The following is a 22,757-nucleotide window of genomic DNA, read 5'->3' as shown; positions in this document are numbered from 1 at the left end:
TGTTATTTATCACCTACCGCCATCGATTTCTTAATTTTCTGGCGTTACCGAAACGTCGGGATTATGTAGTTTTTTAAAATAAAAAAATCCGCGTAGTATATCCGAAAAATATTAGTTTAATTTAAATGAATAAAACTAGCGAAAATCTTAGATCTCATTATACGTAAAAATATATATACATATTAACCTCAATGGCTTCAATTACTTTTGCATATTTAGAGACCTTTTACTGTTATTTCTTGCTCGTTGATTTTAATCATAGTGTTTTGTTTTATTGTTAATTTAATTTATGCAATGTTAAACTATTTGATCATAATTATTAGCATGTTTATGGAGTGCATTAAATTTTGTTAAGCGAAAAGTCGCAAAGGAATGTCTAGATGATTATGTATTTATAAGCCGACAAACTGTCCAGTGTGTTTTGTTAGTATAAGTATAGAGAAATAAATGAATGTACAAGTATGCACACAACAAATACTTACCACAATTGCTTTGGAGTCAAATTTCATACCCAGAGCCTTGCACACGTTCACCATGTTAGGTCTAACAGGCAAGAGACCACTCATGGTGTAAAAAAAGAAATACGCCATGACTAATCCGAACGGTCTCATAGTCTCTTTCACAAAAAGTAAATGCTTCAGTCTAAGAATGTATCTCTTCATAAAGTTATAAGATGAATGTTTACAGATTTTACTATCCAGCTCTTGTACTTTGGTGCACAGAACACATCTGCTTATGTTGTTACTATATTCCACTAACTGGTTAAATTCCTCTTTAACATCCTCCGGTTCAACCCAACCCCGAAGACGACAGAGCGAAACCAGTGCTTCTTTTTGCCTGCCTTTCGATAGTAACCAAATAGGAGTTTCAGGGACCTAAAACATATTTATATTTAAATTTCGATAAAAAACTATGCTCATGCTGAAAAAACTAGTGCTATATATAATAAAAGAGTTGCGCTCAGAGAGATACGTGTAATGTGCTAAAGCAATACATATTATAGTATATATGGCCTACGTTGCAGCCTTTTCATTTAAAACCTAATATAATTACGGACTGCAGCGCCATCTGCTGGGCTGATTTGTGAATCTAAACCTTCTGGGGCGCCACGCAAATGCATATAAAAAAAATCATTCAAATCGGTCCAACAGTTTAGGAGTTCAGTAACATACAGACGTATTGTAAAATTATATATATATATAATGTTTCAAACTTTGCTGTATATATAAGGTGTAGTACAATACTCACAAAAAGGACTAATAACATGGTAGCAAGAGGTACAGTGAGCGAAACGAGTGCTGCTTCGCGCCATGACACAACTGTTCCCAGGAGGTAAGCCATGAACATACCAGCTGATGTGAAACCGTTTGTCAAAGTTGTAAGCGTCCCACGCAGAGAGGCATCACTGGAATATAAAAATAATATTAATAAACTTTCTCTCTAAACGTTGTTGATTTTTTATTTTTATGTAATAACACATTAAAGTTTCAAAATGACTAAGGGTGAAACGCCTGCCCGAAAACTTATAGCAAGTTTGTTCAACTACTTTTGAAGTATTCCCCTTCATTTTAAATTCTTGCGTGTACGCTCGTATAACAGTCTATATGATCAGGAGAGATTCAGGACCCTTCCTTTATTAAATTCTAGGCGCATTTGGCTAAAGAGTACTTGCTAAATGTATATAGCACACTCAGGACTTAAATCCTCTTATATACCTCTTTTAAGCTATAAATTATTAATTAATTTTTCATCCAATCAATTTATAATATATTTGTCAAAATTTTGTTGACATTAAATAAAGAGAAATATAAATGTTACATTTGAGTTAAACTCAAGCAAAAAGTGTATCTTGGTAACAATTTATGACTATTTTTATATGGCAAATATTAAATGTCATTGGAAAGAAAAATATGAAAATAGGATAATATTATAATATTTATGGTCACTTCTATAATGTATCTTTACACTAGTTATGCACACAAAAAGTACCACAAGGGCAAGAAAATAGTATTTATATTTGCTTTACATAGATTAAACAGCCTACCACAAAATCTCACCGAAATTGGAGGGTCTCAAACAAAAAATTCCCTATATTTAAAAAACGCTAATGCCATCTGTTTTAAAACATAGACAACACTAGTGTTGTCAATTTAAAGCAGATGTCGCTTTCTTTACTCAATATATTTAAATGATTATATAAAATTAATCATATATTAACTTAAGTCCAAAATCTTTCATGAATTTATTTAAACATGAATATTTGGTACAAAAAATCAATCCTTATTTACCTTAATTCCTTATATTAATATTCATGAGACTTGTTCAATTTTGTTTTACTAATCACTTTCATATTCACTCTCTTGTCGACTCCAATTAATATTCTAACATTCTTAGCGAAATACAAATCTCATGTAATTTTCGTAATGTATTAATTTTAAGAAGTTGAACACGTGTACAGCTAACATTAGAATAATGAATTTAAATTATATTGTTTGTACCTTATATGGATTTACTTAGGTATAAAGAACTTTTCTCATAAGAATTTAACATTCACTTAAAATGAGATACAATGAACATTTCTATACATTAGCAAGAAAATAGTTTTAACAAATGGGCCGTTGGATATAAAAGGCTTCCTTTATTTACTATAGCCAGGATATTGAATGATTTTTTAGTTTGACTTTAAGCATCCCTATACTATCACATAGTTTTATTCCATATGGTAGTTTGTTGAATAGCTGTACTCCCACAAACAGAATTGTTTTTTCACCATAATTAGTTCTTACATTATCAGTATGAAGTTTATATTTATTCCTTAAGTTCGAAACTACATACTTCATTACTACATGCTATTAATACTATACTGTGTGAAGTTTGGTACAACTTCTTTTACAAAAAACGAATACATATATACAACAACACATTATTAAAGGTCCCACCATAAACTTGTTCGAGTATCGTCGGATTATTGCCAACTTAATCGAATATAATTAACATGATGAACGGTTGTTAATTTCACAATCTTGTTTATATTTGATAAGAATATAACCACATGCTCACTATGTCATCTCACCTGACTTCGCCAACGTAAGTAATAGACGGTGCTTCCATAATGCCGATGCCGATGCCTAGAAAAGCATTGGCCAGAAACAGGCTAGGGACGTCCCATGCGAAATACATCATCAACCATGCAAATAAATGCGGTATATTGACGAGAAATAGAGCTTTCTTTCTCCCGAAGTAATCCAATAGTGGACCAGAAAATATACTCCCCAAAGGCTGACATAGAAATGCCATACTTCCTGAAATAGAAACAGATTACTTATAATATATAATTACTATCAAACATAAAATGCACTGCTTATTTTATAGAACTGTTTATATAAAAAATAATGAATTTTAACATGGATTTGAACTTGTTGAGTTTAACACACCTTGCTCATAATAACTATGATATACTAAAGCAGTAGTTTTTTATATTATTTAAGACTACCATTTAATTGAAATGACAAAATAGTTATATTTTTTTTTTTATAATATTTTTCATGCTTTTTCAGTAAGACGTAGATAATTAATCAATTTTAAATGACAATATGTTTATATACATACACGAGTGAAATAATTACTAAAAATCAACAATATCCAAACTACACAAGACGTTATCCCCAAAATAAGTAAACTAAATTATTATTAACTTTTTATTATTTAATGAGTACTAAAGTTTTTCCGAAACACATTTGTTCCATAACTTCTTACCAATATTTCATTGAGGTTAGACCTACATGATTTTTAAATTAACGATTACAATTCTAGTACATATTTCTACAAATATTCATGGATGCCCATTGTACTTATATGATTGTTGAACGAAATAAATCTTTTCATGCATAGAGTACAGGACTATAGAATAAGTAAGTTTCTGTATCAACGACTAAATACTGAAAGTTTCATAGTTTTTGTTTATAAATATATATGATAAGATAACAAATATATCGTAAAAACGATAATGCTTAAAATAAATGTTGGACTTTATCTAGCATTTAATTTATTTATCCTAAATATATGTTAACGAACAATTTAATTTAATCACCTATCTAAATTCACTGCCAAGAGCCTCCAATTATCGTTATCATAGCATCTACAAATCATAGTAAAAAAAGAATCGAAGTAACAGACGAATCAAAAACTTATTATATTGTTTTTGACGAATAAATGTGTCTTTACAAAAAATCTGTTTTATTGGCGATAAAACTTTTGACTGTGACTCAGATCAATCTTATAGATTCTTTTAAATATTTAATATTATTCTTATCTTAATCGTCACAATTAATAATGAGATAATACTACTTACTTAATATATGTAAGCATATATAGGAGCACCCATACAATATATATTCATGGAAAAAATCTTATTTTTGTTTTATTAATTTTATAATAATCATTATAAACATTTATTACCCAGTAATTAATTTAGTGATTATTCTTAAATTATGTAACTCATTAACAACTCTTATACCTTTCATATATTTATCCTTCTTTTCATATATATATATATGTGTTTATATTTTCTACAGAACCCAAAAAAATATTTCAAACGTCCTACTTGATAGCTATTTTACATAAAGCTTCAATGCTGTTTACCTTGATTCGTGTTTATAAGTTTATTATGTGTGTGTGATATATGAATGAATCCTTTGTTCACAATGGCATCTCACAATAAATTTACGGTTGATATTTAATTATAAAATTTCCAATATTTGCTTTGGATTCTTTGTTAGAAAAATTTAAAAGCACTTCGTTATAACATTCATCTTCTATGGCTTTATTTTCAATAAGATTCGTCTGAATATATGTTGAACGAAAAAAAATATTGTGTACCATTTATTTTTTAATTAATTTTATTCACCAGCATATTATAAGTATATTTAGAGACAAAGATGCTTTTTTTTGTCCTTATTGTTTCAATTATCTATTACATTTCTTTATTCAGTACATATATTAATCACCACATCATCATCACACAGAAACGTCCGTCCTATGAATATTTGATGACAAAAATTTTCCTTAAACAACACCAGACTACCCACATGAAATTTCATACCTATCAACAATTTAACAAGATTTTCGCCGATGTCTAAATAGTTTTACTAAGCTTATAGTCTTGCATTCTTTATTGAAAAGTATACACAAACTTAGGCCATGATCTATAGTATTTTTGAAAGAAATCAAAAACTATAAGTAATACAATTTTCATTGTACATTTCATTATATTAAAGTAAGTTGTTACAAACTTTCTCATTTACGTTATCGTTCACTTCTATTCTGATAAAGTGCATGAAACTACCACTACTACTGCTACTGCTACTACTACTACTGCTACTAATGATGTATTCCTATGTTTTTATTTTATTTGTTTTATAGTATATATCGAACCTTATATAATAAAATTACTTTTAATTAGACATCATAAGTTTTATAATACAATTGCTATCTGATGCCTGATATATTTTTTATTTAAAATGAATATACATATAATTTGAATAAAAAGCTTTACATTTTATATGACACTATCTAAGTATGTTAAGCGAGGTGTAACTGGTCAGTTAGATTTACGTTTGAACGACTTTGTACAAAAAAAATATAAGTTCATTATCATATAACTAATTGCCAACTATTTTTTTAAATTACGTCACCTTGGTGAGCATTTTTTGTTAAAACAATTTTTAGAGTCTCTGCCTACGCATGATTTTTTATAAAATATCAATTTATATCCTTAAACATCGTCAATAATAAGAAATTCGTAGTAATTTAAGTACCGGATTTCAAGTTTTCCGTAGACGGTCCCAAGCCTGATTTGAGAAAGGAGGAGGGTTGAATGTCATTAGCGCACGCCTCAAAACACCAGGGATACATAATCGTCCAACAACAATTAGGACCTACACAGCCGTAAAAATACGCCAACGCCGAACAGGTTACGGAGTTATCAACAAGGTTACGGAGAACAAGGAGATCAAATACGTCCTAAACATTCTCACGTATATTGTGAACCCACTACGATTACAATCCCAAGAGAACTCCATGATCATAGACAAAGATGAAGATGCTGTTCTGTCGGATGACCCTATTGACCGTCGGCGCTCGTTGATACCCGGGTCAGCAAGTAGACTGAGACTAAGACTGAGACTAAGACTCATTGGCAGTGGGTCATCCGGCCATCAAGGTAGTGCATGCTACTGAAGAAAAAAACACAAAACCATCACTCCGTCCCAAACATCGAATCGGAACCTGAAATGTAAGATGACTACTCCAACGAGGAAAACTAAGCATCATTTAAAGGGAAATGGACTAATAGCAAGTAACAATAATGGGACTCTGTGAAACCCATGTGAAAGAGAAAAGCCACCTTACAACCCCTAATGGTAATATGTTGTTTTATTCTGATCACGAATTAGATCGCTAAAACGGCATAGACATGTTGACATGACGCAAACTAACACATTTTGTTGCCGGCTATAATACAATAAATGATAGAATAATGACCATCCCCATAAACTGCAAAGCACTTCCCCTAAATAGCATTCAAATTTATTCAGCAACAGCCCAATCATCAGAAGAAGATATCGACTATGGTATCCTACAAACAATTATAGACAATATTTCCAAAGAGAAATTAATCATTCAAGTGGACTGGAACGCAAAGGTAGGAAGTACAGAACATGATGACCACATACGTCACATAGTAAGGAAATATGGTATTGGCGAGAGAAATGAAAGGGATATAAAGGTTATTGACTTTTGTGTTAGCAATAATTTAATTACAACTAACAAGCATTTTAAACACCATGTGAGAAGATTTTATACTTGGACATCCCGGATGGACGGTATCGCCAAATAGGTTACATTGCAATCACAAACTGATGGAAGTTATCAAATCAAACACGTACTGTCTTTGACCACCAATTACTTGTCTCGGACCTACAAGTCGACCTATATAAATCTTGCCACTCAAGAAAAAATTGTATTCCAAGACTTTGTCCATCTGACTATACCTCTATCCAAAACCAAACCGAAACAGAACTGAATTAAATGAGGTACATTTGGACCCACACGACCAATGGATACATGTCAAATCAAAAATTATCAATGCACTTGAAAATATAACTACGAAACCAACAACGACAAAAGATGAAGTTTGTCAAACATAAATCTGAGGAAAGATCTGAAGAATAACGCCAGGTCACCAACTTTCGAGAAAGATTACTCTCAATTTAGTAAAATAATACAAAGACAACGCAGAAGGGACAAAAGGAGGCATATAGGAGATATTTGCACGGAAATTGAACTTCATGCCACAAAGTACCAAACCTCTTCAGAAAAGTCAAACAAAACACGCAAATGTCTACCGATCTCGAGGACAATAGACAAAAAAATGGCAACCCAATGCATGATGTCACCAAAGTTGTTGAAAGATGGAAAGAAACCTGTGAGGAGCTTTATCAAGACCAGTCAACCCAATACTTCACAGCAGCAGAAACTCCAATGCTTGAAAAACCTTGCATTCTAGGCTAAGAAGTTGGGGATGCTATCAGGAAACTGAAATTTAATAAGGCACTAGGACCTGATCTCGTCATATCGGAAGTTCTAAAAGTGTTAGGCGAGAACGGAATAACTTGTCTGCATGAAATATGTTGTGAAATATGGAACAGATGGAACTCCGGTATTATTTAAGATTTATGGAGAACACATCATGCTCAAAACACTCGAAAAGTGGGAGGGTGCTGTCAATATAGGTGGAGTAAAATGTTTAATCTACGTTATGCCGATGATACCACACTTTTTGCATCATCTGAAACTGAAATGGCGGACCTGCTTAAACGAGTGGAAATAATCAGCCAGGATATGGGACTTGCCGTCAATAAAAACAAGACCAAGATCATAATGAGATCTAAGACTTTGGTCATGTCACTCGCAGAACTACGGAAAATCTTGACCGCCTGATAGTAAAGATGTACGGTAAACGTCCATTAGGCCGAAATCCCAAGAGGTAGTCAGACCAAATTCCCGAACACCTGAAAATACCTGCCAGCGTCGCACTCCATGAAGCGACTAAGCGACGACTTCTTCTTTGACAGTTGATGACCTTGAGGGCGCGATAAAGAAGAAGAATGTACCGGATTAATAACAAAAAAATATATATATGTTCATATATTATATTAACCCTCTTATCGAACTCAAAATATATCCACATAAATTATAACAAAATGGAATTTGAATGTATAAAATCTTATTCTATTCAAATGTTATACCAAATGCAGTTTATATTTTTAAAAATATAATTTACATAATTTATTGTATTTTTATTAAAAAGAATTAAAACTGAATATTTGGAACGTCATCTTATTTGAATAAATCACTGTAATAATTATACATAAATTAGCACTAATCTAATTAAAAATTCGTCTGTTGTTAGATATAAAGTTCAATCTCTCATACACATATACGTATAAACTATACATATATGTATATGACAACATTATAATTAAAAAAAAAATGATTATTTAATATTTTCAGAAGATAAGAACTTTGGATATAAATGTGAAAATACGCATCTGTTTAAAGATTTATTTCAACGAAACTAGTTCGTGGCACTATTTAATTATTTATACATGTATCGTGACAGATAATGCCGGCTACACAATTTGGACATATATGTCAATTATGTAATCAGCAAAAATATTACAGTGAGAATAGGCATAAATTTAATTGCAGTCTTTCGTAAGAATCTTGTAACTGGGTTGTTAATGATTTGGAAAAAAGTCGCGGAATTTTTCACATAAATTATATAAGTATTTTATCTTCAATTTTCAATCTGCATTTTATTTAAAAATGGAGAGTAAAAAATAAAAAACTAAGTAATTTTTCTCCTTGAATTTAATTATACGCAGTTTGCTTTAATGTTAAAATATAATTACACGGATGCCTATAATATCCACTTTCCTCATCCGACCCTAAAGTGATGTTATAACATACCTAATATTTTATGATTGATAGAGGTAAAATATTTCACTTACCAAACCACGAAGCCTGGTTCTTATTGATGGACAATCCTTCTTTAGCGTCGAGGACTTCTGGCAGCACCATGGTCACAAAACTCATCGACATTCCAAGACCAACCAACAGCACGTTTAATGCTGAACATGCTACAACCTGAAAAATAGAATTTTTTATATATTTTTTTGTCCAAATTAGTCTTGCAAAATTCATTTTAAGGTCTGTTATAATAAAGAGAATTATTTAAAAAATGTTTTAACATGTTAAACCTACAAATAAAATATAATCAGTTTTGAATTAAAACTTTGATAACCGAAGAGTATCAAAAAATATCTATATTTTACTATTCAAAATTTAAAAAATTAAGGGTTCAAAGATGAACTATGATGGTCTTGATTGTATACGCCATTTTGAAAACTACCATTCCGATTTCCCTACTAAAAACCTTTTAGAATTCTTAACAAAGTTTTTTTTTTTTTACAGATTCTAAATATTTTTTTCTCAGCAGAATATAATCTATTGTTTATAATTATTTCAGAAAATTTTCTCAGGATCTCTGTTCAAATTGTCTTTTCAAATGCCTTAAAAGAAGTAGTTTCTGTTATCGAGCAAAATGTATTGAAACTTCTTGTTCACAAGAAATGTTTTAGTAAGTACGAAGGTCTAGGAAAACATGAAATAAAACTCTTTATTTAACCATTTTCTATCGAAGACGATTTAAGTAACAAGAATTTCCTTGAATATTGTTAATAAATATGGTTAGAAAAATAAAGATTTATTTCATTTTTTAATTTTCTACTGATATTTCCTTGATGACTTATCTTCAACAACTATAGTGCGAAATTATCAGGAATTATGTAGTGTTCGTAGAATTTGAAAAGCTTTCTTTGAATACCTACCGAAAAATGTACTCAAAAATTAGGATGAACGAAAAGTTTATAATACAAGGCATGTATTCCACAAATAGCAATATATATTATTTATGCAACCCTTATAGTCCTCTTAATTTAAATTTTTGGTTCTTTCTAAAATTCTTTAGAGTTAGCATTTTGCACTCAAATCAAGTTTACATAGTCAAGTTTAAGGGGCGATAAATGGTAAAGCTGTAGGGCGAACAATATAACGTTAAAAACACGGAAGTTACTTAAAACGAAGGATTAATAATAAGAATTCTATTCTTTAAAAAGTAATTACAAGGAGAGGTGATCGCCGATGAACGATTTAGTTAGTAACCAGTATCTCCAAAAGCAATGGTGATCGAGAGGTCTGTAGCAACAATGGAAGATAGAGCTCATGTCGTATACTATGAAAGTGTTAGCAGAATATCCGTGGATGGACCGTGGTAGCACACAACCAATTTGGCTTTATATCTGAAGGAGAGACTATTGATGGTATGGTACGTTTTCACCAAATAAGGAAAAAAATAGTCGTGCGCCTAAATTTTTTTTTTTTTCATGAATATAAAAAACGATACGTTAGGGTTCCATGAGAGGTTTTGTAGTACCTATCTAAAACAGAAACGAGTGCCAAAGAAATACCTGCGCCTTATTCAGGATATATGCCAATACACACGTCCACTATTGGCGTCAAATGTCAATGGTCTCAGTTGGCCTACATCAGAAGTCGGCATTGAGTTCTTATTTTTCCATGCAATGCAAATACATCAACGTCAGACTTTCAGGAGAATACAACTTGTACGTGATTTTTACCAATGACATTGCACATGTTGGAGAAGACGAGAAAAGGTTGAAAAAATGTAACAAATTAGAGACAGCTGGTCTAAAGAAACATTTGATTTACGAATTTGGTGGTTCTACCAGCTTTTTTCAATCGCTCTAAATAGTTTATAGCTACCAAACTGCAGCCAATGTAAGTACACCAGTTCACTAGTATAAAGTGACGCTAATATCGACCCTGGAGCAGAATATTCAGGTAACGCTAGTCAGGTGAAGTAGCGTCAGGTAAATGCGACGACTACTGACCCACGGACGCGCCTTAAGTTCAAATGCCAAATCTATCAATCGGTCATGAGACGTGTTATATTTTATGGAACTGATATTGAGCCACCACAATTTCAGATAAGAAGAGATAGATCGTGGGGCGACAGAATGGCTGAAATAAAAAAAATATATTAGAGAAAGTTTGAAAGTGATACTATTGACAGTGAAATAAAGAAGCAATAGATCAGTTTCGTATCGGCATATTATTAGAAAGCATGAAAGTTATATCAAGGAAGACGTGATGATAATGATCGTAGATATAAGGGTAAAGGAGGACCTAAATATGTGGATGGATTGTATGAGAAATTATATGTATGGATAGTAGTCTGACATAAAATAATGGAAGAGAAGTACCTACAGTTTGACACAAAGCAAATGGGGAAAAAACAGGGACATGATTATTTTATTTGGATTATAATTATATCGCTAATGATTTCGTATTTGCGAATGAAATTAACGTGACATACATATTCCCCAAAGCCTTGAAAATAAAGTGTAATCTCGAGTGTAAAGAGAAATCCCTATGAATAAATAGTATAAGAAAAGCAAAGAAAATAAACACATAAAATAATTTAAATAATAATATATAAGTTACTGCAATAATAATAATAATAATAGGTAATAACGATTACCGTTTATTGGAAAACAGTCTGTTACTGTAATAGTATTAAATAATTGTAGTACATTTTAATAGATTTAAAATTTTATTCATGTATTTTTTTAAACTTGCATGGGGGCTGATTATGTCATTATAACTGATCTAAAAGGAAATGATTAGCCATTAACACATAAAAAATGAAACCGCTTTAAAATTTAAGAGATTTCTCATCTTTCTAAATGTACCCACTTTGTAACATAAATGACTCATTTTACCATAAGTAAATGCTTCAAAGAAATCAATGTCATTATTAAGCATTACTGAGAACAAACACGGCTTACAGTATATATATATATATTATAACATTAGGTAATTTATTGGTTCTTTTAACCAAAAATTTTATCCAATTTAAATAAAAAATACCATCAAATAACATACCTGAGACAAAACCACCCTCGTCCTGCTGACAGACGCTATTCCTTTCTCCATTTTAATTTTAATACAATTCAATAACTCCACTAAACAGGACTTGTCACTTGAAACTGCACTTTCATACTTCTATACGGTATCGTCTTTCAATGTGTATTTTATTTATAAAGTATTGTTGTTGATTGAGATTTAGATATTTTATTAGTTATTTTAAGATAATACTGTGTACATAGAATTATTTTATACACTTGTTTACGTAACGAGAGTTATCACTTCTTTTAACTTTGAATGCTTGTAACTATAAAAGTTAAATGTTGTATAATAAAAAAAAACTAATTAATTAATGATTAAATGAGGTCATGATTGTATATATTATAGAAAATATGTTTGTATTTAGTATAAATTAAGCAGAAACGAAAACATAAAAAATTGTGTTATTTTGTTGTTTACGCACCCACGAAGAAAACCGATTTAACTTAATAAGCATAAAAAAGTTTAACTTGCGTTATAGAAGAACAATGTGTGTTGCGACACATTACGTTATGAAATCAGTGACAACTATTCATATAATTAAAATTTCAGATTTATATTTTATTTGAAATTAATCTAACAATTAAGACATTCGGAGCCTTAATGGGATGACACTAAAGCAATGTTTCGAAATATCTGACAGTTAAAAAAATAACTAATGTTTTATTAATCTTGTTTGTGTTTAAATGTCATTAATATTCAATTAAGTTTAGGGAGCTATAAAAAAAAAAATAATAAATCACATTCCACGGAACCGTAATTATATCACATAGATTTATATTATGTCGTAACAACTCGAAGTCAATATCAAATTACGATCAAATTAGTGACAACTAATACTAACAGACTACCAGCCTACTGATATAATATATGAGAAAATTTGTCAGCATTCTGTGTGAATATATTGTCTTTGGGTCTCGTTCACGCGATAACTTGAACATTTTAATGAAAACTGTACAGTTTATTTAATCAGTTATATCATTATGTATTATGTAAATAAACTGTACAGTTTGTATATAAGCTGTATATAAAAACAGTAACGCAATAGCACATACTTAGACATTTTAACAATAGATATACTATAATTCGTCTCTGAATACTTTTTAATTTTCAACGGATCAGTTCGTGAAGGTTGTATATTTTATGAAGCCACGAGATATAGACATAGATCTATTGTTTAAACTCACTTGATATATTTTCTCTGATCCCATTTCCATTCGATGGACGAAGTCGCTGGCAAAAATAGTAGCCATGTCATAAAGAAAAACACTCGAACCTTAAATAATAATCATACAGAAAACATAATTACGTATAACTAATTGCGCCGGATTCAAAAATACGTTAAAATCTCAAATAATATTTAAAAAAAAAAAATTTCTTTTGTGTAAATATTCTTGTTTGTGTCATTAGTTCTACTAGTTTTTAATAATAACTATGATTTGTTTATACGATATAAGTGTAGAAATCGCACATGTAGAGATAGAAATAAGATAAGTAATTTTATTCTCCCACAAAAACCGATTAACTAATCTTTCCCGTATACATATAAATATTTGAAACGAATCAAATTTTTTTGAACGTTCTATACGCTTATGTATAAATACAATATAATATAAGAATTAGCCTTGGCTTTATATAATGGAGGTTTAAATAAATTATCTAACTAGACAGAGAAGCCATCCACGAACCGGTCATCACGAAACTATTTTAACTGGCTTATTAACTATTCAAACAAAAACACTGTAGTTCTATTAACACGATATTGAAACATCACATTCAGGGTTTTATATAAACTTATGTTCGTCTCTATAACCTTATACATTCACAGCTTGATGTGGAGAACAAAACTATTAAATGTAAATGTTTTATAAAAAAATATAACTCTTATATAGTTATATTCGTTTCTGCTAGTTCCTTGCTCTTCCTTTACGTTGTTTCGTACTTTAAAGATACCTTGTTTTATCTCAATTGTGTCTAAGAATCTTATGTAAGTAAATTAACACAAATGCAAATATGGATTATATTGTTATTGTAGTATTGTAATACTATTACCCGCGATTTCCATTTCACACCAATGCTCTATATGAATCAAATAAATATATACATTACATTCTGTTTCCTTCCGTACCCTTATTACGAGTCAATGATTGTTTATTTTAAACATTTTCATTCATAAGTTAAAGGCGTTTAACTTGACAATTAAATCGGGTGCTGTTTAAGTGAGGGAGACTAACAAACATTCTTACCTACATTCTAAATAATAATAGTAGGATTCCAAGTGTGTGTGTAGACTTGTGTAACGTATGTCAAGTCTCCCAGATCCTATACAAAAAATGCCTAACCGGTTTGAAACCAGACTGGATAGCATAATATAATGATTCCCAGTATAATGTTGTTCTAAAATCAGTTCTAACAATGGTTATTTTAAGTCTCAGTGCTTAGTAGTTATAGGCTTAGTAATAACTGCTCTATAGCATGTATATAATCTTATAGTTATAAGTCAGTAATATTTCGTTAACATATTCATTGTTGGTTTGAAAAAATTTTGCTCAATAATAATTGTCATGAAGATCGAAGATGATAAATATCTTTCATATGGAAGAGTAATTCAATTTAGAAAATACTTCGGGAATAAAAGAAGTGACAAAATCTTTAGATTATGTTTAAGTGGGTTACTAAGAATCTTCACTAAACCTTAATAAAAATGTTAGTTATTGTGTGTCTTTAATTGGCAGCAAATAATTGGCAAGAAACATTATTAAAACTTCCGTTACTGTGAGAAATACTCCTTACTTGTAGTCGGTTTATAAACGAGGAACCTGGCATTAAAAACTGGTCTTAGCTATCTGTAACACTTGCTCCCAATTAAAGAAAGAGACTTTCGATTCTAGAAAAAAGGCCTCATTAGTACCCACACAGGCACAGGTTTTTAACTTAATATAAAACCGGAAATGGTCCTGTGTATGAGTTATTTATTAACTTATTTTATACGTAGATATCAAATAACGTATTATAATTTGATATAATATTTAATATTAAAATTTTATTTTATTCCTAAAACATTCAATGTGAAATTGTATTATGATAATTTTGCTTTAAATACATACACAAATTGCGTTTGGTTGTTTGTTATAGAACGGGCGTTTTATTCAAAATTGTTATGATTTTTTAATATCACACGATATTTTAATTATTCAACATTAATTCCAAATCCATTTAAAACAAATCCGTCTGATGTTTATATGGGAAAATATTTGTTATATGAATCAGAGTCATAAATACTGTTATATCATCTTCGTCGTTAGTTAGTTGGAAACCAATAAAAAATAATTTTATTTCTATTTTTTGTAACTTCATTTTCGGTTGACGGAAAACTATAAAAGTTTTGTTTTTTCAACTAATATATAAATTATTTTAATAGCGAATAAAATAAAAGGGTATAATGTATATATATATATATATATATATATATATATAGATAGTATGTAATATTAGGAGCAACGACATGTGATTGAAATCAATCGAATTCAATGAACGGAAATTAATGTTAACAGGCGTACGAATACCTCTTTTAATGCGCACTGATATCAAAAAAATGTTCAGTAATAATTTAAACGGTTTTAAAAATATTTTTCACCATATTTATAGCGATAATTTGATGTTGTAAGTGATCCTTCAAAAATTATAATTACTTTTGCTTTAAATAAAAACTAATACCGAAATTTATTTCAGCCTTCATGTTCAGTCTGTTTGATTTCCAACTTTTAAACTAAATATATTTAAATATGTCATGTGATTAATAAAATAAGGTTATCTCTATATAGAAATTTTACGAGCAAAACCAAGGTTTTAGCATAATGTATGAAAACAATATCTTTTGCTTCTTCCAACCTAATGTTACATCTCATTAAGTCTTTGGATACGTTAAATTTAATTTATTAGCACTATTAAATTATATCTAAATAAATATATTTTATTGAGGTCGGTCAAGGTAAAGTTTTTTAATACATTCATAGTGATCTTCCGCGTTTATATTACGTTAGATTACATACATGTAAGATCAATTCAGCTAGTAGATACTGTACCGTAAACTGGTACACAAATAAAACCTAAAAATTTCCCTACTATCAAGACTTAACCCTTATGTTAGCAACCGGGTACCCGGGTACCTACCGCGGTGTATTTGTATGAATAGCTCAAAGAAAATTCAATATTTTATTTTAAGCCCTCGAATCGTCGTTTTTTAACTGAAAAAAAAGTTAGTTGTGAGTGCTTTTTTTTTTAATAAGCTTATACTTCAGCCATCGCCGCATTAGCAACCTGGTACCCGGGTACCCACAGTAGAAAGTATTGAAACTAAATTGAAAATGGTTTCTATAAATGTATGCAACTAAATTTTATTTCAAAAATAAAGAAATATAACATTTTTCTATAATTAATCACATTAAATCTAACATTTAACACACTGTGTAAGATTAATTTAGTACTGGTCACATAATGACTGGTGACAATTGGCACAGCTCTTATGAGTGTTTCGCTGTTTTTTTTTATCGGCAAAGCGTAGCTAGCATACATGACAACAACCTGTCACTTTTTTTATTCCGGTTTAATCATTTGGAACCACTGGACCAGAATTTATCACGGTTGTTTCTGATAGCGCATAATATAAAATACTTTCAACAGCAATCTTTGTCGAGAAGTGACGGATTACTTGCGTATTCGCCGTGCTGTGGTCAATCATCGGCAATGATTTTTCTTCACTTAGCTTCCGCATACATTGACGTCGATGTGTAGTTTTTTAGCAATCATTTTATTTTCGTAATAAATCAGATATGATGCAAGTGAAGAAACGTCTAGCACGTTGAAAATAATCCCATCGGCCATGGTGTCAACGCCACCTTTATATTTATTAAAAAATATAATTTCTGGTCTTCGCTTGTCATCACCATCAACCGATGCATCTGAATGCATTGTAGATAATAGAATGATAGCTTTATTTATTTTATTAGGAACATAAAAACTACTAAGTGTTTTTATGAAATCTAAAAACTGTCGAATACTGCACCCTTGTCTTATTTGCTCTCATAACGCTAGGGATGTAGGGCTTATTTTTACTGTGCCAACAACTGTAAGATTCCACGATAACTATGTTTAGCAACGGGATGAGTAGTAAAGAAGTTATCCATGCATTAGCTTTTACCACTACTTCTCAGAAATTTCTCCTGTATCTCCAGAATCTTCTGGTTCATCATGCTCTGAATTATCTTCTTAACTTGAATTTTGACGTCTAGCTCTATTCGCTGGAAACCAACCTTCGTCATCACTGGCAGACGGCCCGCTCGAATCGCTATCATTTTCTCCAAGTATGTAGTTTTTTCAAATATTCACATCTTTCAGTTGCACATAACCTAATGAATTAATTATTATGTTATACAATTTCTTAATAACACTATTACACAAAATTATAATTAAAACATTAACAATAAATGTTAAATATATAATATAAACTTTACTTACCTAGAAAATTCAGCTCTCGATAGATGTTCCATAACTTTATTTTTCCCTGTGATGGGAACACCATAAATAAAACACGTCTGATTGCACCAAAAATATAATACGTACTAAAATAACTAAACTCTCGGTCTAGATAGAATAAAAGAAATAACAGCGCGTTTTTTCTCTCTCGAACGGCATCTGTTCAGCACCAACAAATAAATGCGGATTGTCTAGCTGGTGTGCCCCAAACTGGTTTCAGGTGTCATTCATAACTCTATATTATTATTCTTATTTTTTTATTGTCGGTGGATATTCGTATTTTAAGAAAAAAATGTTTACATAATTTTTTTTAACACAATAAAAAATTCTAATATTTAGATAGGTGGGTAACCGGGTACACGGTTGCTAAAAAACGTCGGTAAAGTTGCTTATTGACATAACCGTTGACCATAAATTTATATTAAAATCAATTTATGATTAAGATAAAAACATCGACTTTTTAATTTAACAACGCGCCTTTTTCTTTCCACTCATCAAACTTAGTTGAATCGTGTAAATATACGTACAAAATTAAATAAGAGGGACAGGTGAAACTTACTATTCTCATGGTATAATTGAATTATGTAACTAATATACATAATTTTACTTTTTGGGTTGCGTTATTTTTTTTAAAAAGTGCTCGTAATTGGTTGTGACATTCATTCTATCAAAATAATGTACGTGTATAATGTATAATAAAAGAATGTATAATAATAATTTAAGAATAAAAATATAACAGCAGAAGGATAACAAAATTAATAACTCTTCCACCAGCAAATGGACAGCTGATTGAGGAGACGCACTTATAACAGAATAAGGTCGTGTGCACACTGCAACTTCTCCGCTACTTTACCACAAATGATCATTCCAAATTAAATGGGATTCTCGACACGCATGTTTGGATAAAGATTCACAAACTATGATAATTAGAAAAAGCAAGTTTATCAGAAAAATGATCCGGGATACTATTTAGCAGTAATGTGGACAAAATGATACACTTTCTGTCAATCAGAGAAAAAATAGTTAAGACTGATTTTAACAGGAACGAAGTCTGTACCGTGAGAACCATTTTAATTTAATGAGTAATTTATAATCGAAAAAGATGACAACTTAATTTTGACAATATTATCTAGAGACGATATATTTATTAAAATTATAATTATATATATATATATATATATATGAATATTAATAAATTTTCATTCTAATAAAAAAAAATGCATGAATATACAAACCAGAAGTAAATTAATTAACACATTTCATTAATTGCTACCATTAATTTTTGAAGTATATTTTCAAAACACAAACAAAAATGTGCAGTCGAATTAGAAATCTTCTCTTAGTCGAACATTGTTGTACAAATGAAGAGGAAATAGTTAAATGGCGAGCCGAATGGACATGATTGTCAAGGGCTTTGTGACTTTTATTGGACGATAAAGAGCATACGGTATCCACATACAACTTACAAGTATGAATATATATGTTAAAACTGATTTCGTACATGTAATAAATAATACGAACACGTAATGTTGAAACGGATCTTTTAATAATGATAAAAAATATATATCATAATGCTATTAAGTGTATTCATACTAATATTTATATATAAAAATATGTATATAAATAATCGTCTGGATGTAATTTAATATTATGTATAGTTTGGAAATTTAAATAAATAATATAAAAATCATTATTACGGTTGTAAATTTTGAAGATTCTGCTAATGGATAGATTTATCTGACGACTTTTATTACTTTTTCAAGTTGAACTACAAAATTGATTTTTAGTATCTGAATATAACAAAATATATGAAAATATTTTTTCCCTCAAACTATATTTATTATTGGTCTGAAAATTTGTCTCTTATTAACCCTGACATTCTTTTTATTATCTGTGCAATAAAAAAAAAAACTATGATCTTAAAATGCGTGGAATATGTAAATTAAACATAATTCATTATAATGTAATATATAATATTGTTTTATTGCAATTGCTTATTTATATAAAAATATTAGAATATTATTGCTATTAGCGTGTTTGTATGTATATTTCTTAAGGTTGCGCAATCTGCATATTTCGTAAGTTGTTAAATACAAAAAAAAAATTGTACATTAATATCAAATTTGTATTTGTTATATCAATAATAAAGTACGAATAATAATACTATGTGTATAAAATAAAAATAATGCAATAAAAAAAATAAAAAAAATAAAATAATTCCTTCGTTCATAAAATGTTTTGATATACGTACATAAATAACAAAATACATATAATTATTAAAAATATAATATTTATAATCGAAATTACACATTTAACATTCAAATTTGTGTACCGTCGTTCAACATAACCACCGACACTTCGAAATCCGAAATTACATCAAACGTGAATTAAAACATACCCACTAAGTCAGATCTATATATACACAATTATCTCACAACAAAAAAAAAATCTCCCCAAACTAACACAAACGACGTAAACTTTTATAACAAGCGATTGCTATACCAGAATCGATTTGATCGCAGCAGTTTATTTAGCCGGTAAAATCCGTACGATCGTCCTACACTGGCCGATGTAAGCAACTGAGGAGAAGCCTTCAAACCACCAGTTTAATTAACCATCAAAACGCTGGAAAAGGAAATCTTAACTGGATATGTTTTGTTTAAATTTTTACATATAAATTTCATAGGAAACACCTTGCCACGTAAACTTTTGCGTATCCAACATTCCTGTAGTAAGATTGAACGATTTAATTCTCGTTAAACATTTTTCTCGCTTATATTTTATATGTAGGTATATTTAAATTGTCGGTAATAGTCTCAAGCGATGTTATATGATTCGTAATAATTCACACATGAAATCTTACTATCACAATAGTTACACTATTTAAAATGGTATCTTTGAAAAATTTATAAGTGAGATTGAAGATGCGAAGATTTTAATTCTATTAAAAAATATAATATAATATAAACTTATTAAGAATACGTAGATTATGTGTAGGTTTGTTTTGACAGTTGCGTTAGTTCTTATTTAGAAATGAAACTAAATTATAGATAACTTTCTTATCCACACAATAAGTCGTGTCTCTTCCCTTATTTTCTTTAATTTTTTAACCCCATTCCTTTGATACATTTGTCAAATTCAAATCCTATTATACACATAGGTATGTATAAGTTCTATGTCGCTACTCATTTCCGATGAAAATGGAATGTCTTAACATTATTTGACATTAAATTCTCGCAAGCTTAAAGGTTAACGAATTGTAATTTTAATAACTCAAATCACGCGCCGCCATCTTAAAGAACTTCAATATTGCTACAAAATATACATATTTTTTCTAATGTATATAACCCAAAATAATAATTTAAAGATTATTTAAATCAATTATTTAATTAATTGCTTTTTATACCAATTTTAAACATAAAAAAATGTGAAGAGAAATCATTTTACATCGAGTTTATGGTCTGAGATAGGAGATTGATGTATTTTTTATCATTGAGTCTAATGGGAAGAAAGGTTGAAGCAAACCAGTTGCGTCACAAAATAACCAACCAGATAGCTGAACGCAGCGTGGGTATTATTCAAACTGGATAAATTAACTGAAGATATAGAAGTACACTTTGATAAATATAAGAAAATTTTCTTAAAGACTACCCATTATAATTTATATTATTCGATTTATAGAAATATATAAATAACAATCAATCGTTGCTTTACAATGTTTCTAAAATTTACCAGAACGGACGTATTACGACTTACGAAATAAATTACCAAATTGTTAGTCTAATGTCTAGAAAAAAAAACTCGTCTGCAGATTCGACTTTAGGTAAACAAAGGTTACTGATCAGCAGATAAAATTCCAAAAGGGGAGAGATGCTCTTCCCAAAAATCAATAAACCAAAAGTGATAAATTCCTAATTCTAATCACCGATTATAAAATTCTTCTTTTTTTATAATATGGCCTTCATCCGTGCAAAGACGTGCACAGTATATACTGCCAGTGTCGTGTTGAATGGAAGGGACAGGATAAATTTCTTCTTAAAAAAATATTTTGTACATGTCAAGTACAAAATATTTTTTTAAGATGAAACAGGACGTCGGTAATCAAGACAGCTTTTTTGTCACGATTTTTTTATTACACTTACGTTCTTATGTAAGCGGAACTTTTTGAGCACTAACGGTTCTTTGTGAGCCGTTGGATGTTGTCCGAAAATTGGAGATGCGAGAATATAAAATATAATTTGCTAATCACGATCATTAAATATTTCGACTTAAAAAATGTATTACATTATAAAATTTTGCTCCAATAAAAAGGTAAATACCTAAGTCTAGTCAAGTTTTATACAATATGAAATAATTTTGTTTTGTATAAAATAATGACGGAGTAGTATTTAGAGAGACTCATATTTTGCTATACCCTTCTCTAGATCTAGAAATATATAACTAATTAGTAACTAATAAAAGACATGTCTGCATAAAATTACACACGTATGTACCTAATAAGTAACACAATTTCTCTCTAAAACAAATTATTTGAAGCTTGCAATAAAATTAAAAAGCTAACGATAAACTTAATCGAGCGAAGCGTTGAAGTTTCTATATATTTTGTATGTCGCTAAAACGCTCAAGTTTTAATTTGAAATATTATATTAGAATTGAATGACGCACTACAAAAATTGAGAGCCAATCGCGTCTTATTGTACAATATTTTAATAAATTTATTCAGAAATCTAAATATATATGAGGACATTCATAATTCTTTGAATTCCAATCAATAAAAAATCACATTAAATTAGCACTCGGAAATCGAATAACAGTAGGTAATTAATTATTATATCGTAACCTTAGCTTGAGTTTGTATACATTAAAGAAGATTAACCTTATATAATGACATCGAAGTAAATTCGTGTATATATAACGTTAAAACATACGGTGTTTAGTTTCTGAATGCTAATACTAAGGACAATTATGTTTACTATGTACTTATGATAGTTGTATTAAACGACCTTGAGCCTTGACTGCAGTAATAAGATAACACATGCCGGTAATCTGTACAGGTCAGGCACATGTTTAAGTGCAAAATCTATTGTGCCAAAATCAATGTCACAAGCTACGAG

General features: G+C 29.8%; 1 protein-coding gene across 9 annotated transcripts in view; it reads right to left on the bottom strand.

Annotated features, from left to right (window-relative positions):
- Nucleotides 1-22,757, bottom strand: part of LOC116773864 (facilitated trehalose transporter Tret1-like) — a 61,867-nt gene that overhangs the window by 1,290 nt on the left and 37,820 nt on the right. The window contains exons 1-6 of one of the 9 annotated variants that reach the window (XM_061523696.1): nucleotides 20,146-20,230; nucleotides 12,088-12,299; nucleotides 9,072-9,207; nucleotides 3,074-3,302; nucleotides 1,249-1,405; nucleotides 483-875 (exon numbers count right to left, since the gene is read on the bottom strand). In XM_061523696.1, the coding sequence (XP_061379680.1) occupies nucleotides 483-875; nucleotides 1,249-1,405; nucleotides 3,074-3,302; nucleotides 9,072-9,207; nucleotides 12,088-12,138 (966 nt within the window). In that variant the 5' untranslated portion in view covers nucleotides 12,139-12,299; nucleotides 20,146-20,230. Of the gene's footprint in view, nucleotides 1-482; nucleotides 876-1,248; nucleotides 1,406-3,073; nucleotides 3,303-9,071; nucleotides 9,208-10,589; nucleotides 10,613-12,087; nucleotides 12,377-19,975; nucleotides 20,231-22,757 lie in introns of those variants that run through there. The other 8 variants (XM_061523693.1, XM_061523695.1, XM_032666400.2 and 5 more) reach the window with 8 other exon arrangements.

The sequence above is a fragment of the Danaus plexippus genome, chromosome 20 (genome assembly GCF_018135715.1).
Source record: "Danaus plexippus chromosome 20, MEX_DaPlex, whole genome shotgun sequence".
Classification (NCBI taxonomy): Eukaryota; Metazoa; Arthropoda; class Insecta; order Lepidoptera; family Nymphalidae; genus Danaus; species Danaus plexippus.
The sequence above is the reverse complement of the archived record's forward strand: the minus strand, read 5'-3'. Positions and strand labels throughout refer to the sequence as shown.